At 38.3% G+C, this 16,623-nt stretch overlaps 1 protein-coding gene across 3 annotated transcripts in view; it reads left to right on the top strand.

The window, feature by feature from the left end:
• Positions 1-16,623, top strand: part of cc2d2a (coiled-coil and C2 domain containing 2A) — a 37,195-nt gene that overhangs the window by 13,333 nt on the left and 7,239 nt on the right. For 2 of the 3 annotated variants that reach the window (XM_016463204.1, XM_016463205.1), the window contains 25 exons: positions 30-170; positions 239-395; positions 492-736; positions 3,018-3,195; positions 3,287-3,440; positions 3,536-3,683; positions 3,774-3,912; positions 4,225-4,428; positions 4,920-5,012; positions 6,726-6,817; positions 7,184-7,198; positions 8,583-8,750; positions 8,830-8,935; positions 9,018-9,127; positions 10,464-10,560; positions 10,653-10,751; positions 10,997-11,173; positions 11,688-11,702; positions 13,105-13,308; positions 13,389-13,478; positions 13,565-13,678; positions 13,848-13,982; positions 14,874-14,996; positions 15,187-15,245; positions 15,331-15,508. In XM_016463204.1, coding sequence (XP_016318690.1) covers positions 30-170; positions 239-395; positions 492-736; positions 3,018-3,195; positions 3,287-3,440; positions 3,536-3,683; positions 3,774-3,912; positions 4,225-4,428; positions 4,920-5,012; positions 6,726-6,817; positions 7,184-7,198; positions 8,583-8,750; positions 8,830-8,935; positions 9,018-9,127; positions 10,464-10,560; positions 10,653-10,751; positions 10,997-11,173; positions 11,688-11,702; positions 13,105-13,308; positions 13,389-13,478; positions 13,565-13,678; positions 13,848-13,982; positions 14,874-14,996; positions 15,187-15,245; positions 15,331-15,508 — 3,241 coding nt within the window. The remainder of the gene's footprint in view (positions 1-29; positions 171-238; positions 396-491; positions 737-3,017; positions 3,196-3,286; positions 3,441-3,535; positions 3,684-3,773; positions 3,913-4,224; positions 4,429-4,919; positions 5,013-6,725; positions 6,818-7,183; positions 7,199-8,582; positions 8,751-8,829; positions 8,936-9,017; positions 9,128-10,463; positions 10,561-10,652; positions 10,752-10,996; positions 11,174-11,687; positions 11,703-13,104; positions 13,309-13,388; positions 13,479-13,564; positions 13,679-13,847; positions 13,983-14,873; positions 14,997-15,186; positions 15,246-15,330; positions 15,509-16,623) is intronic. The other variant, XM_016463206.1, reaches the window with a different exon arrangement.

A 16,623-nucleotide genomic window follows, 5' to 3' on the forward strand; every position in this document is an offset into this window, starting at 1 on the left:
TGATTCTTGGTCTCTTCCTGTATCATCAGACACACTCGTCAGTTGCGTGATGTGGAGCAGGAGAAGGACAGAGCTCTCCTCAAAAGCATCATCAGAGTGTGGAAGGAGCTCAAAGCTCTGAGAGACTTCCAGAGATTCACCAACACGCCCTTCAAACTCTTCATCAGGAGGTACGGCTTCTTTCATACGAGTTTGACTGTGTTTGTGCTTCGTTTCATTAAACGAGTGACGTCTGCAGGGAGAAGGTGGACAGAGAGCAGGACGAGCAGGAGTTTGAGAATGACATCATAGCGGAGGTGTCAGAGCTGGAGGCGGAGGCAGAGGAAGACTATCAGAGGAAAATTAGTGAATACCGAAGACAACATGAGGAATGGAAATCCTGGAAGAGAAAACAGGTACTACTACACATGGGATGCAACTACTGTTTTTGCAGTCATAATCCTCTTTGAAACCAGACTGAGATGTTCTCAACATGTTTCTGATTCCTTCAGAAAGCTTTGAAGAAAAAGCAGAAAAAGAAAAGACAGCAGGAGGAGGAAGAGGAGGATGAGGAAAGTGAGGAAGAGCTGGGCGAGGAGCCAGAGAAGCCGGAACCTCCAGAGAAACCAGACATGGGCGACCTGGAAGAGCAAGTGAGGGAGAAGGCAGCCAGGATCCGCAGGAAACCTGGAGAACCGGTTCTGATTCCAGAACTTACCATCTCTGGGCCCGTTACCCCCAATGAGCAGTGCCCACGGTGAATGATAAACACACACACACACACACACACACACACTGATACACTTACCTCAGACCTTCAGGTAGTGACTGTTTAAAAAAAAAAAGTGTTAAAAAGTGTTTTAAAAAAGTGTTTGCTAAGGTAAGCATCACTATTACTTTTGCTCATATTTAAGGTAAGTGATTTGAACGTGATCCTTAAACTGTCTTTAGTATTAAACTTTAGTATTAAATCTGGTATAACTTGTCCCACACTGTTTGTCCTATTGATATGCATGAACCTTAAAAAAAAAATTTCCACCTAAAACACCTTGTCAACCATATAATGCCCTGGCAACCACCTGCAGTATTTCAGCAACCTCTTAGCAATGCCATACGTCTGAAATACACTACTCAAACAGATTTTGAAACACCATGCATTAGGCTATATACATGCTGACATGCCGATTACACATTTCCAGACTTTCAGGTCTGAACACAACAAACTCACATAGAAATGTGTGCCTCATTACTAGAAGATGCATGACAAATTAATGTTTGATATCCTCCAACTGGACCGAATCATAGTCTGAAGATAAAAAAAAATCAGAGTCTGTGTCCATTATACACTACACAATCTGTCAGCTCTGATTGCCCAATCTGATTGCAGACTGGCTCTGACTTTGGGCAGCTAGCGTCAACACATCCAGACTGCAAATAGAGGCAAAAGTTGAGTGGTTTATTCCAGCCTTTAGCAACTTTCCTGAACGCCCCAGCCATCACCCAGAAGACCCTTGCAATAGCATAGCATCTGCTAAACCTTAAGAAGAAGCTCCCTTAAAGAGTATGGTTTTCTTACGGTTATGGTTGAACCACTGATGTCACATGGACAATTTTAACAATGTCCTTGCTACGTTTCTGGGTCTGGGAACATTTCAGAACAACCCAGCGTTGCTGTCTATGCAGGGTCAGAAAGCTCTCGGATTTCATCAAAAATATCTTAATTTGTGTTCTGAAGATGAACGAAGGTCTTACAGGTTTGGAATGGCATGAGGGTGAGTAATTAATGACAGAATTTTCATTTTTGGGTGAACTAACCCTTTAAGGCAATGACAGACGAAGCCGATGGTCAGCTGTCATACAATGTCAGACCGTTGTTGAGTGTCTGTCGGCTTACATTTTGTGGTGTGTTTTGTACCTCCTTGGTGGCTTTTTGGCTGATGGAGCATGTTGAATCACATTGGAGCCACTGGTGAGAGAGACAAGCCCTCTCTTTGCAGTCTTTGCACTTGACCACTTGACTACTTATATGACGTATTTCCTGTTTTTGGCCCAAGTGTTCAAGTGAGAATGAAGACCACTAGTGTGTGTAGAACTTTTCATTACCTGATGGGACACACTTATAGTTTTGTAAAAATGCAAGTGTTTACATAGCTTTATTTTTATTTTAAATACTTTGCATTTTAAAATCAACTTCTAAATATCCATTCAGTAGTCCTTATGACAGAAGACACCATTTAATTGGTGGTGCTTTTAATTAAATGATTAAAAGCAGTTGCAAATGTTGTACAAAATAAATATCACCGCTACTCATCTTTGCACCAATACAACGTGCAACCCTTTTTTTTTTTGCCAAATTATATGTAATATCTAATTATTATATTAATATTTAACTTATATTGAAAAGATTCCGTGACCTCTCGCGAAATCTCGGCAAAAATCTCCCGATTTATTCCTAAATATGATGCATGATGGGATACACTAAGCCTCGAATAGTGCTCCAGAGCTGTATTCAAGATGGTGTGAATTTAGTGTGCTTTAAGCGCACTGTGCTTTGGCGTTTTTAAGACCTGGGACAGTCTTGCGCGCTTACTTCCTATAATGCGCATGCGCTCTCAAGTGGCCAAGACCGCAAGTGTGGGTATTTGGACAAGGTAAAGGAATAGCTGTTTAGATAAGTGAACCAGAAGAAGTTACATTACGAATCCATAATTACCATAGTGTTAATTGCGATCTCCCTTTTTGCCGACTACTGCCACCTGCTGTTGTGGAGAGTTATTTCCTCCCACACTAGTTGGCCATTGGCTGTAGTTTTTGTGGTGTATTCAAGTGCAAATTTTTGGACCTTATGCAATCAACGTGAGGCAACACCACAGTCAACTTTATTTGCTGCTAGTTCTTTGATGACGGTTTGGTGGGCCTTTAGAAACTTGGGCTCTGGAAACCACATATCAACATGTAAACACCCTGACTTTTGCCTGCATAAACATTCAAATTTTCTCCAGAAATGTAAAAATGTAGTTTTTGTTCGTCTTTTCTAGTGCTGAGTTTGCTCGTAGAGAGGATGTGGCCAAACGTGCCCTCTTCATCAAGGTCCTGTACAACAATAAAGAAGTTTCCAGAACAGACAGTCGAACCCTCAACATGGATTTTAGAGTTCACTTTGGTCAGATCTTCAACCTCAAGATAGTGAACTGGCCAGAAAGCATCAAACTACAGGTATGGTTGGGTTGGGTTGTGTGTGCATTCACAACAAATGCATTGCTGTTTGTCTGCTTGTGTCTGAAACGTTCTGGATGTTGTCTCGCAGGTGTTTGAGAGTGTCGGCTCGTCCTCCTCCTTGCTGGCTGAGGTGTGTGTGCCGGTTCCAGAATCTTCCGTCCTGACTGGCAGTGCACCGTTTGAAGAGATGGAGTTTAGCAGCAACCAAAGAGTCACGTTCAACCATGAGGGGGTCGGCAGTGGTAAACACCTCTTTAAACCTTCCTGAACAGATGTGTCACCGTCATGAGTCATGAAGGGAAAGGATGCAGGTTGTTTTATATCTTGTTTGTGGTAGGTGTTCCGTTCTCTTTCGAGGCCGACGGCACTAACACGCAGACCCTGTTGACGTCAGGGAAGCTCTCCTGCTGCGTGTCATGGACTGTAGGGGAAGATGACGTCCCCCTCGCTCCCCCGTCCAGTCAGCCTGGAGGGGGTATGTACAGGTCAGAGAGCCAAATTGAGATCCAGCCCTCCATTAGCGCATTATTTTCAGAGTTGTGCTGGATAAGATGCACTGTTTTCTCTCTCTTCAGTGGTCTCAGGCAGATGGATGCTATAGCATGTATTGGAGCATCTGGGCTGAATGACATGAAGAAATTGGGGAAGTGGGCGGCTGAGTCTCGCCTCGACCCCAATGACCCCAGCAATGCTTCCATCATGCAACTACTCTCGGTACATACATCCCCAGAATTCTCTATACAGCTTTTCACCAGACAAATGTCATGAATAATGTACCTCCATAATAATTGTTTAATATTGCCTTTACATCATCAAACTACGCTGCGCCTCTAGCATATCTAGAAAGGCATCTGCCAATGACCTTGAAGATTCTTTTCAACGTTTAGTTAAATAAATGAAACATGCAGTTTAGTCATTATAAAAAAAAAAAAGTATTTGACTGCTCAACACCACAGTAGAGAAAACCAATAGGAGTCTAGTATTCAGGAGCGCTGTGTTTGTTTTGATGTCTTATTGTCTCTATAGGTGGTGAGTGGTGGAGATGTGGCGGTGCCTGAATATTTCCGCCTGGAGCAGCTTCAGGAGGAGTTTAATTTCCTAACCGATGAGGAGCTGCATCGTTGCCGTCGCTTCCGTCTCCTGAGGCTGCGGAGTCAGGAGGTGCCAGAGTTCCGTCACTTTAAATGCGTCCCGTCCATGGAGCGGGAAATATCTGAAAAAGTGTTCCAGGTAATCTCACTTAACCTTGGTGAAAACTTTCTGTGTCCTAAGATTGTCCAGACTGGATAAATCGCCAAAGACTTCAAAATAAAAATGAAAAAATAGACTGTCCAGACAGGAACCAAAAATTGCACTGCAAGACTGAAAAAATAAATTCTTATAATTTATTGTAGCACCACCTAGTGTAGAGCAGATGTCTGTGCATGACATTCGTGACATTTGTAATAATAGTTGTAGAAGCACTTCGGGGGGGGTTAGTAACAACAAGCAGTACAAGCAGTCCAGTCATTCCTCCTTCCGATTAACAGTTTATTTTCCTTTGTTTTCGGTTACAACATGCACGGATGTATAGCCAAGGCAATACAAAATGGAAACAAAATATTAAAGTTGCCATAACAATGGTTTTATCTTTTTAGGAAGTATGTACCTATAAGTAGTTCTTATATTAATTAAATATGTGTAAGAAAAAACAGCTGTTTTGTGTAATAATCTTGTTTCAGGATTATGAGAAGAGACTAAAGGAGGGCGAGATTATTGATACCAAAGAACACATTGATGCACATCGAGCCCTTGTGGCCAAATATCTGCAAAGAGTGAGTGATGAGTGAAATTTAGCTGTGGAATAATTTCCTTACTTACACTATTGTTCAAAAGTTTGGAATCTATAAGATTTTTAAAATGTTTTTGAAAGAAGTCTCTTATGCTCACCAAGGCTGCATTTATTTGATCAAAATACAGCAATAAACAGTAATATTGTAAACTATTATTACAATTTCAAATAAGCGTTTTCTATTTTATAGGGGTGCACGATATTATCGGACCGATATTGGAATCGGCCAATAATGGCTTTAAATGTAAATATCGGCATCGGCTGATATGAAAAATTATTCCGATATGTCTTGCCGATAAGAGGATTACATTAACTCACATGTGCTCAGGGTGTGCTAGCGATTAGATCACGTCAGCAGTGTGGCTCATTCTTGAAGCAAAGTTTTGCCTGAATGGTGATTTGATTCATTGCTTTGGATCGCTGCATTTAAACTGAGAATGCACGTACAGAATGATGCATTCGGTGTATGATAGAGTAAACAGTAATAGCACGTGCAGCGGCAGCCTCCCCCGGGTCCTAATGCCCATTCGGTAAGGAGTTTTAATTCCGTAGGGGTTGCTGTTGGCCTACTTCTAATGAAATGAAATTAAACACACAACTAAACACAAATAACATTTAGACTGTGTTTCTGATTAAATAGAGCCGTAATTGATGTCATAAAATCATGAGTATATTTTGATTTAAAGGTCAGAAGCTATAGTTTACACAAATAAAAAAAAAATCACTAACATGACACTTGTAAATTAATAATTATATATGTATACTGATTTATTCATTAATGTGTAATATGTTACAACAAACAAATTATGATCTCTAAAATATTTTCAGAATTTTTACAACTCTTTTGCTTTAGACCATCTACAAATGTTAAATCTTAAAATAAAATGTTAAGGTTAATACTGCATCTTTCTGAAATAAAAATGCAGCGATTGATATATAGTTTATAGTTATTTTCAAAGCTTCAGTGTAATGTTATTATAAAATAACTTCATTATTGTTTATTTAAACTAAATAAATATAAATATAAAAATAATTAGCTTATAATTTCCACACAGGAGAGACTTGGTGTTGTTTCCAAACAAAAGGAAATGTATCGGTATCAGCATCGGCTATCGGCCAAAATGAGTTGAAAAATATCGGCATATCGGATATCGGCAAAAATCCAATATCGTACATCCCTACTATTTTAATATATTGTAAAATATAATTTATTGCTGTGATCAAAGCTGAATTTTCAGCATCATTACTCCAGTCTTTAGTGTCACATGATCCTTTATAAATCATTATAATATGCTGATTTGCTGCTCAACAAACATTTCTGATTATTAATATCAGCTGTGCAGTTTAATATATTTGTGGAAATATTGAAACATGTTTTTTCCAGGATTCTTTGATGAAAGTTAAAAAAAAAACAGCATTTATTTGAAAGAATACATCTTTTCTAATATTATTGCCTACTGTCACTTTTGGCCAATTTGATGCGTCCTTGCTGAATAAAAGTATTAATTTATGTTAAACAAAAGTCTTACTGACCCTAAATATTTGTATCTTTCTTTATCTTTATGTTTTAATGATATAAAAGCAGTGGACAGTTATGTGTGTTATGTATACGGTAAGCGTGGTATGTATAGGCTGCAGCAAAGGGCCCTTAAAATCAAATTCCCTCTCAAATTCTCTGTTTGTCTCTCTGTCTCAGGTGCGGGAGTCAGTTATTAATCGTTTCCTCATAGCGAAGCATCATTTCATCCTGTCTGACGTGGTTTCGGAGGACGAGGTCCCCAGCATCGGGTAAACAGCTCTACTGTTGATCTAATTCACTACTGCTGACTTTAAATAAAGGCTTTCTGAAGGCAGACTCATCTTTAACAGTCCACCCACTTCTAGATGTCATATTCAGATATGGTCTGGTACACATGCTGACTTTTTGTGTGAAGCTAAATCCAGTTCATTACATTTGATGATGGTTCTATTGAAGATTAGCATGTTTGATTGCAGTTTATGCCATCAGCAGTCTTTAATGACTGGATTGTGCACAAACTGCAGAGAACAAGAGGCTTTGTTTAATCTTGAATCGGTATAAAATGATGTTTATTTGACAGTTCCTGTCTTTTATTTCTCTCTTTTTTTTTTTCTCCTGTACGTTTGTATATTCAGTGGTCCAGGTGTTGGGTATGTTCTGAGGACTTTCTGTTCTGTTTTCAGTCTCCCGTATTCCTTTATTTTTCTTGTGTTCCTCCCCTCAGATCTTTGTGTTCATGAGGTACCATTCTCTGTAGAGTTAGTCAGTGTAGCGTGTGTGTGTGTGTGTGTGCGTGTGTGTGTGTGTGTGTGTGTGTGTGTGCGTGTGTGTGTGTTGTTAATGTGGAGATCACACACTCAGAGAGTGTGTGTGTGTTTGATCTGCTGGTGAGTACTGACAGTGAATGTTTAGAGCAATTATGTATTTATTTACTCACACTCATGTTATTCCAAACCCATAAAACTTCCTTTCCTTTGTGGAAGACTAAAGGAGACATTTAGCTGAATGTTCATGCTGCTCTTTTCCATGCAATTAAATTATACATTGACCAGGGACTGTCAAACCCCAAATGCAACACAAATAGTCTAAAGCATTATAAAATAATAAAAAATTGTGTGAGGAACAGACTGAAAGATAATCTTCTCCACTTTAGCTTTCACAGCCATAGTGATATTCAAAGTAACAGCATGATCATGAGTGTATTGCTTTTATACAGCCGTTCAGTAAACAAAACGTTAATATCGAGTAACTTGCATTTTAAGCACAATATTGCCAGTCACTTGGTTCCACCAACAAAAGGAATTCCAAACAAATTTAGAGCAGTCAGTGGTGATTCATTCCTGAATGAATCAGTTTTTTTCAAACAAATAAGTTAAGTGCATGATTCAATGACTCACTCATAAAAATAGTGGGTCTCATTAATCAGTAAATATGTAGATTGTTTATATTTACACACACAGGAAATCATAAAAACATATGCCCCAGGTTAGTAATTTGCATAAAACACACGGATTTGCATAACACACAGAGACTATCTCCATATAAGAGGTTCCACAACCTCTCCTTTATAGCCTTTTGTTACTCTCAGTACGTAAACTGATTAATCATGATATGTTCATGAAAATCGTTGTACTCAGACGGTACGCACACATTCGTGCATATGCACAGTTATTGAATGAGACCCAGTCACTTCCAGAATGAATCAGTTTTTTGAGTGAATGATTCAGTTGACTCACTCATAAAGAGTCGCCATCTACTGGTATAATGACGTCACCTACAGAAAGGGTCACCGATGACTCTCCATCACCAATGTACTGACTGACTGTCCATCAGGAACCTGTTCAACATCAATAATAGATATGTGTTTTGTGTTCAGGATAAAAATAGAGACTTAAAACCAATGCACTTTACGTGAGGCTGATGAAGTCCTGTCTCAGTGTCTATTGTTCACGTTGAACATTAACTCAAATCCCTCACTAATACCGCAGTGTGTTATGGGATATCTCCACTGACTCTCAGCTGACGCTCTTTCAGGCTGTTAGGCTGGAACCTGTTCAAACTGGCCGAGCCCAAACGGCCCCTGAAGCCTCGCAGGAAGGAGAGGAAGAAGGTGACGGCTCAGAACCTCTCAGATGGAGACATCAAACTCCTGGTCAACATCATCAGAGGATACGACATCCCCATCCGCAGACCTTACGCCAGGTACCTGTTTCTGCACTTCCAGAAAAGCTGACCAATAAGAAGACACTAAACAATCACTCATTCTCTGTTGTATTTTCAGCAAACCCCCTGTGTCGGCTAAGTCTGGGCGATCATTCACAGAGCCGTTTACAGCTCCTGTGTCGTCCCAGACACCCCAGCAGGGCAGTGAGTGGCCCTTCGGACAGGTAACAGCACCGCACCTGTACCTTTACCGGAATATTATTTGACTGTAACTGTATGTATTCATGTACTGTGTGTGTACTGTAGCCTCTGATCAGGCCGTTTGTGGAGGTGTCTTTCCAGCGTTCAGTGCTGCAGACGTCTACCGCTGACGGTCCAAACCCCTGCTGGAACGAGGAGATTGTTCTGCCATTCAGGTCAGACTAAAACCTACAGCACTGACATGAAAAGCCAGTATAACTCCACTACAGCTCTATTCCTGACTGAGTGAACTGTCTTGCTGTCTTCAAAGGCAGTCTCCAAACTGAAACAGAACCTCATAAGTGGCTCATATGAAATGCTCTACAAAGGCAGTGACTCCGAGTTAAACTAATGAAACTCTTATCCACCTTATTCTTCCTGTAAAAATGGGAGTGGCCATTTGTACATTTTAATGGGTCTTGTTTCCGGTCTCATTCGCTTCCAGCTTCCAGCTACTCGTTTTGCTGCTTGATACTGCAAATTGGTGTCTTACCATATTATTTTAGTGTATTATCTTAATTATGAACACACTGGTTTGTAATGCAAACAGTTTTACCGTTTACTGCACGTTGTTATTCTTGTTATTTCCCTATAGCGGCTAATGAACAGGAAGTCTTGCCCATAGGCTCACTTCCACGTTTAGGAATAAGGTGGATAAGCAAAAAAAAAAAAAAGGTACATAGGTAAATGGGGGTATTTGTTTTTTCTTTATTATACTCCAGTATTGAATAATGTATCAATATTTTAAAAGTAAAAAGGTATAATATTGAATACTTTTATACTTCTAGTTTTTTATTCTTAATATTCTCCAGTATTGAATATGAATGCATATTGTTAATATACATTTACATCAATAATATATATTATTTCTTTAGACAAAATATCATTTTCATTTTTTTCTTTATGTTCTCAATTGTTGAAGCAAAAAAACACAATTTTAATAAATTTACATTAATGATGTTTATTATTGATCTTGATAAATTATCATTTCTTTCATTTTTTTATTTTTCTTGATATTTTCTAGTATTGAATCAGAATATATATTTACATCAATAATACTTTTTTTTTTTTTACAAAATATAAATATTTTTTTCTTGATATTCTGCAATGTTGAATGAAGCATGAATATTTAAAAAAAAATAAAAATATATATTATTTATCTTGATGAATTATAATTTTGTTTTTCAGTATGGAATAAAGCTTAAAGATTTTTTTTTTATAAATTTACATAAATAATAGTATGTATTTATTTCTGTTGAAAAATGGCAGTTTCTTCTAATTTATTTCATTAATTTTTTTCATTGAGCTTGTCACAGCGTATTCTGTGATGTGAAACTGCATTACAATTAGGCCAAAAAAAAAGCATAATGTTCCTGTCTAACTTTTAGAACAGCCCTCATGTTAGGAGTGCGCCTATGATACCTTGAAATGCTGTCTTGGTAGGAAATGTTATTTTCACATTGAGTTTCAGTATTTGCATGGTGTGAATCAACGGCTTCCCCTTTATCTCAGTGCTCCAAACGGAGACTACAGCTCCACCAGTCTGCAGTCGGTCAGAGATGAGGTCTTCATCAACATCTTCGATGAGGTCCTCTATGATGTAGTGGAGGTGAGAAACATTCAGATGTGCTTACGGATCATTCCCAGAGTCATTTTAAGCTTCCCGATGTGATGCTGACCTGTCTGTCTGAACTCCGTCAGGATGAGCGGGAGAGAGGGAACACTATTCACACCCGTATAGAGCGGCACTGGCTCGGCTCCATCAAGATCCCCTTCAGCACCATCTACCTGCAGTCTCGGGCAAGACCCCAAACACCAACACTTCATACAGAGCACATGACAGTTTCTACTTGTGTACAAGTGTTCGTGTATAATGGAAATATGCTCTAAAATAATCCTGCTCCCATCTGATAGGTTGACGGAATATATCTCTTTTCAATTTGATTATTATTTATTTATTTATTTTGTAATTAGTGAAGCTGAAACTATTCAGGTTTGATTGATTGTGACCTGTCTCTATTATATGATCTGTACATTATGTTTAGATTGATGGGACGTTTAAGGTGTCCACTCCTCCAGTGCTGCTGGGATACAGTAAGGAGCGCAGTTTGGGCAGTGAAGGTGGATATGACGCCGTCCGCAGCCGGAGTGAAGGAACCTTCCTCAGCCTCTTCATCACTATTGAACCCCAGCTGGTTCCTGGAGACACCATCAGAGAAAAGGTACAGCAGAAAAATCTGCTTCATTATCAAGTGTTATGTGATGACAAAAAAATATTTTTTATAGTGCTGTGAAGTGATTAATCGCGATTAATCACTTAGTTTTTGTTTACATAGTATATGTGTGTACTGTGTTATGTATTATGTTATGTACTATTTATTATGTATATATAAACACCCACACATGCATGTATATATTTAAGAAAAATGTTACATTTATATATTAAATATATTTATATATAATATAAATTATATGAATATAAACATATACATGCAAATACATGTACATATTTTCAAAATATATGCTGTATGTGTGTGTATTTATATATGCATAATAAATATACACAGTACACGCACTTATATTATGTAAACAACAACTTTTATTTTGGATGCGATTAATCGCGATTAATCGTTTGACAGCACTCGGTTTTTTATGTTCATAAAAATAAGAATTTTATTATTTTTTGTTCAATATTGATTTTTCCTCTCTGTCTCTCTTTTTGACTGCTTTTAATAGATGAAGGAAGTAAAGGTAACATATTTGGAGCCTGAATCATGTTTATTTACAGTGGAAGTCTATGGGGAAGAGCGTTGTACTAACATAAACATTGAAATGCACACTGTTCTCAAAGTATCACCAAAATGCTCAAACCTTTATGCGTTAACATCATACCAGTGTGATACAATTGATTACTAACCTTTACTAAAACCAGTAATCTGGGAGATTTTCACATGATCTGCAGAAAGGATGCAAGAAAGGGACTGTTTACATGGAGAAAAATCTGCTGACGGTAACCAAGAACCGTTGTCCCACCTCTACAAGGACAGTATAAAACACTTCATAGTAGTGCTGGGCGGTATGACCAAAAATTTATATCACGGTATTTTTCAAAATTATACCGGGCTGACATAATACATACGTATTGCGGTTTTTAAAAATTCATATCATAACAAAAATAAACACCAATAGCACTACTTCACAGCTTAAATATAAAACATTTGATGTGGAATAATGACTAAAAGCGCTTTAACAAATACACAAGATGCACATTGCTATTGTCTGGCCAGAATGTCTTGCCCCACAGACTTCAACTGTAAGTGATTGTATTACTGTAAACATGATGGTTGTTTGTTTTCACAAATGGAGAAAAGAGTCAAAAGGATTTTCTGTGGTAATCGACAGCATCTGTGAGCATCGTACAGCTTAACTTGTATTACATGTAGCTTAACCCAAGACATTCGTGTAAGTGTTGTCTGTTTAATGGAGTTTTGTTTAGATCAGGTTTAATATCTCTCCATGTCCAATTTACTCTTTATACATTTCCATTCAAAGGTTTGGGGTCAGTTAATTAATTATTATAATTTTTTTTTTTAAGAAAGAAAGAGAGAAAGACAGAAATACTTTTGTTTTGCAAGGGTGCATTAAATTGATCAAAAGTCACAGTAAAGATATGTATAAAGTTACAAAAAAATCTAAAATTCTATTTTAAATACATGATGTTCTTTTAAACTTTCTTATTATCAAATAGTCCTGGGTGGGGGGTTTTGGGGGGTTATCACCGTTTTCATACAAATGTTAATAATAATAATGAATGTTTGTTGAGCAGCAAATCAGCATATTATGATTTCTGAAGGATCACGTGACACTGAAGACTGGAGCAATGATGCTGAAAATACAGCTTTGATCACAGGAATAAATTACATTTTACAATATATTCACACAGAAAACAGCTATTTAAACTGTAAAAAAATATTTCACAGTATTACTGTTTTTATTGTATTTTGATCAAATAAATGCAAGTTTGGTCTTCTTTCAAATACAGAAAAAAAAATTAAAAATCTTACTAAGAACAGCTCAATTTATTAATATACAGTAAGGGAAACTTCAGTGTAAAATCACTGTTTCATGACCTCTGACCTCTCTCTCCTCTCAGTTCGACTCTCAGGAAGGTGAGCGTTTGTTGATAGCGAGTGAAGTGTTTGAGAAGGAGGCAAGTGGCCGTTTCCCCGACCGGCCCTGTCTCACTACCGTCATCGACATCAACGGCAAAACCATCTTCGTCACACGCTTCATACGGCCTCTGACCCCTCCGCAGGAGCTGCTAGATGCTTTCCCAAATGGCCCTCAGGAGACCGCGGTCCGTACACACACTCTTCAGACACCAGCTCATCTGTGTGTGTTGTCTTCTGCTCATCCTCTCCTTCTGTCTCTCCTCAGGAGTTGGTTGCGCGATATGTGTCGCTCGTTCCTTTTCTTCCAGACAGCGTGTCTTTCGCTGGGGTTTGTGACTTATGGAGCACGTGCGATGTGAGTAAACATGGACGTCTCTCTTGTTTGTTTCTGTTCTGTGAGAGATATACACTCTTTTTTTTGTCTGATTTATGCTGTTTTAGCAATTCCTAACGTTGCTAGCTGGAGATGAGGAGGAGCATGCTGTGTTACTCTGTAACTACTTCCTGTCGATGGGGAAAAGGGCGTGGCTTATCATAGGCGTCGCCATTCCTGAGGTGAGTGACAAGCCTCTTAGCCAATCACACATCGATAAAACTGAGGGTGGCAAATCACAAATCTCTGTTGGTGAGATCATGGAAACACATCAATGGAAATCATTCGAGATGGATGTGAAAACACTGTATTTTTGTATGGAGCCTGCATGGGTTTGTGTCATTGTTTTAGGGCCCTACAGCATACGTTTTGACGTATGAGCAGAACCGCTATCTGATCTGGAATCCCAGCACCGGGCAGCACTACGGACAATATGACACATTCTGCCCCCTACAGACCATCGGCTGCCTGATCAGCTCAGACAACGTTAGTGAACACACTTACCCCTCCACCCCACCAAAAAAATCATTTAAATGTATCATAACTGACTTCATATCTGTGCAAAAATACAGTTTACAGTCAATTTGCTCAGTCAAGTTTAGAATAGGGCTGTATGATTAATCGCATGCGATATTTAACGCGCATCTTATCAGTAAAGAAATATCGCATGCGATTTATCGTGCAGCCCTAGTTTAGAATATGTAATACTTTTTAAGTTTTTGAAACAGTGTGCCAAATTTATTTGATCAGAACTACAGTAATATTGTCAAATGCTACTACAATTTTAAATGTGTCTTCGATGTGAATATATGTTAAAATGTAATTTATTCCTGTGATGTAAAGCTGAATTTTCAGCATCATTCCTCCAGTCTTCAGTGTCACATGATCTTCAGAAATCATTCTAATATGCTGATTTGCTGCTCATGAAACATTTCTGATTATTAGCAATGTTGAAAACAGCTGTGCCGCTTCATATTTTTGTGGAAACTTCATATTTTTTGTGATAAACCGCCAATTTTTAAAGATTAAAGAGTGTCAATAAAGACTTTTATAATGCTACAGAAGATTTCTATTTTAAATAAAAGCTTTTGTTTTGATCTTTCTATTCATCAAATAAAGTATCACATTTTACACAAAAATATAAATTCACATCACTGTTTTTACGGTATTTTTGATCAAATAAATGTAGCCTGCTTAAGCAGACTTTTTCAGATATATTGAAAAAATCATCATTTTTCCAAACCAGTCATTTGTTTGTGCACAAAAAAAAAAAACAATTTCTGGCAAAACTTGGCACTTATTTTATGTGATATGATAAAAAAATATTGTATGGTAATTTTATTGGTTTTTATTTTTATATCTGTCCGTGTGTCTCAGGTGTGGTTTAATATCCAGCCATACGCTGCACCTGTAAGAATGAGTTTTGACGTCTCTAAGCCAAATCTCTGGAAAGCGTTTTTTTCGCGATCGTTCCCTGATCCCGGCCTCTCTAATGTGCAGGTGAGGACAGCTCCACCAATCACAGGCCTCGATGTAACGGGTCACCCTTTAACTGAACCCAGCTGAAGAATCCCAGTGATTCTGCTGGATCTTAAAATCACTTTCTAATGTAACGTCTAATCTGCAGCAGTTTCTTGCAATTTTTGGCCAAATTGTGTAGTCAGAATTGATTTTGAGTCATGTTTTTCAGCCGGAGGGCCTGGTGTACAGACACACGGACAGAGCAGCTGCTGTTGAGTTACAAGACAGGTTAGTTTGAATCAAACACACACCAGTCATTGAGGGACACATATCTGATAAAATGACATTGAGCTTCTGTGCTCCTGTGCTGTAGAATAGAGAAGGTTTTGAGGGAGAGGATCATGGAATGGCGTCCGCGTCACCCCACGCGCTGGAACCGCTACTGCATCTCTACGTTGCGTCAGTTCCTGCCAAAATTAGAGCTGAGCGGAGGGCGAGAGGTGGCTGAGGAACATCGCCTCGAGCTGCAAAGCCTTCTGGGAGAATACAGGGTGAGTCTTCTGCTAGAAATCACACTTTACACAGGCTAATAGCTAGGGTTGGGTACCGAACTCGGTACTTTTAAGGGTACCGACCGAATTGCGTCGGTACTACAGAGTACCGATTCACGTTAAATCAATCGGTGCCAAATTTCGGTACCTGAGAACGCATCTGGGCGTATACGCTACAGAGAGAGAAAGAGAGACCCTGTGACGCGAGGTCACCCCTGCAACTCGGAATGCCACGGAATTCGTCAATTTTGGACGAATAAATCAAAAGTAGCCACTGCCACTTAATTCGAATCGCGATATGAACTAGTGTCTGTGAATATTAAAATGCAAAAAGACGGTTTAAATATGAATCCTGCATGTTCCGCTTGCCTCTGTATATGAATGGCGGAAACACGGTTTTGTTTACTACACAAATACTGAAGTACGCGTGATGCTCGCGGTGATTTTCGGCCTCTGCGTCTCACTATATGAATGGCGGAAACGCGGTTTTGTTTACTATACAAATACTGAAGCAAGCGTGGCGCTCGCGGTGATTTTCGGCCTCTGCGTCTCACTATATGACGGCATGAACACAAAAACTTAATCCCCAGAGCTGCTGTGAGAGTCACTTCGCGAGAATTTTACCGTTTCGTTTGAGAAAACTAGCATTATCATACTGTATACACACAGAAACATCATGGCAACCTGTCAAAATAAAAATGAATGCGGTTTAACATGTAATGGAAATATATTACTCTTGTATTACTTTTGTACAGTATAATGTACATCTTTAAATATTAAATTTTCTATCAAATTTAAATAAAACAATTAAATGATAAAAATAAATATTACAACCAGATTAATCACTTAATTGTAGAAAAAAAATAATAAATTAGCCTATTAAAAATGTTTTAAAGGAATATTCACACAATTTTTCTTCCATGTATTAATTTCAACAGTAAACCTCAGTTTGTTTGCCAAAAAGTAAAAGGGTTTAATTTTCATTTGATTTAAAATAAATGTTTAATGCCTAATGCCTTCTTTCAGAAAAATTAAAACAAGATTTTCTGGAAAAAAAAAGAAAGAAAGAAAAAGTTTGTAGTTTGTAGGAGTTCAAAATGTTGAAATTGAGACTT

Source organism: Sinocyclocheilus anshuiensis, unplaced genomic scaffold (assembly GCF_001515605.1).
Source record: "Sinocyclocheilus anshuiensis isolate Anshui unplaced genomic scaffold, SAMN03320099.WGS_v1.1 scaffold1186, whole genome shotgun sequence".
NCBI classification, from domain to species: Eukaryota; Metazoa; Chordata; class Actinopteri; order Cypriniformes; family Cyprinidae; genus Sinocyclocheilus; species Sinocyclocheilus anshuiensis.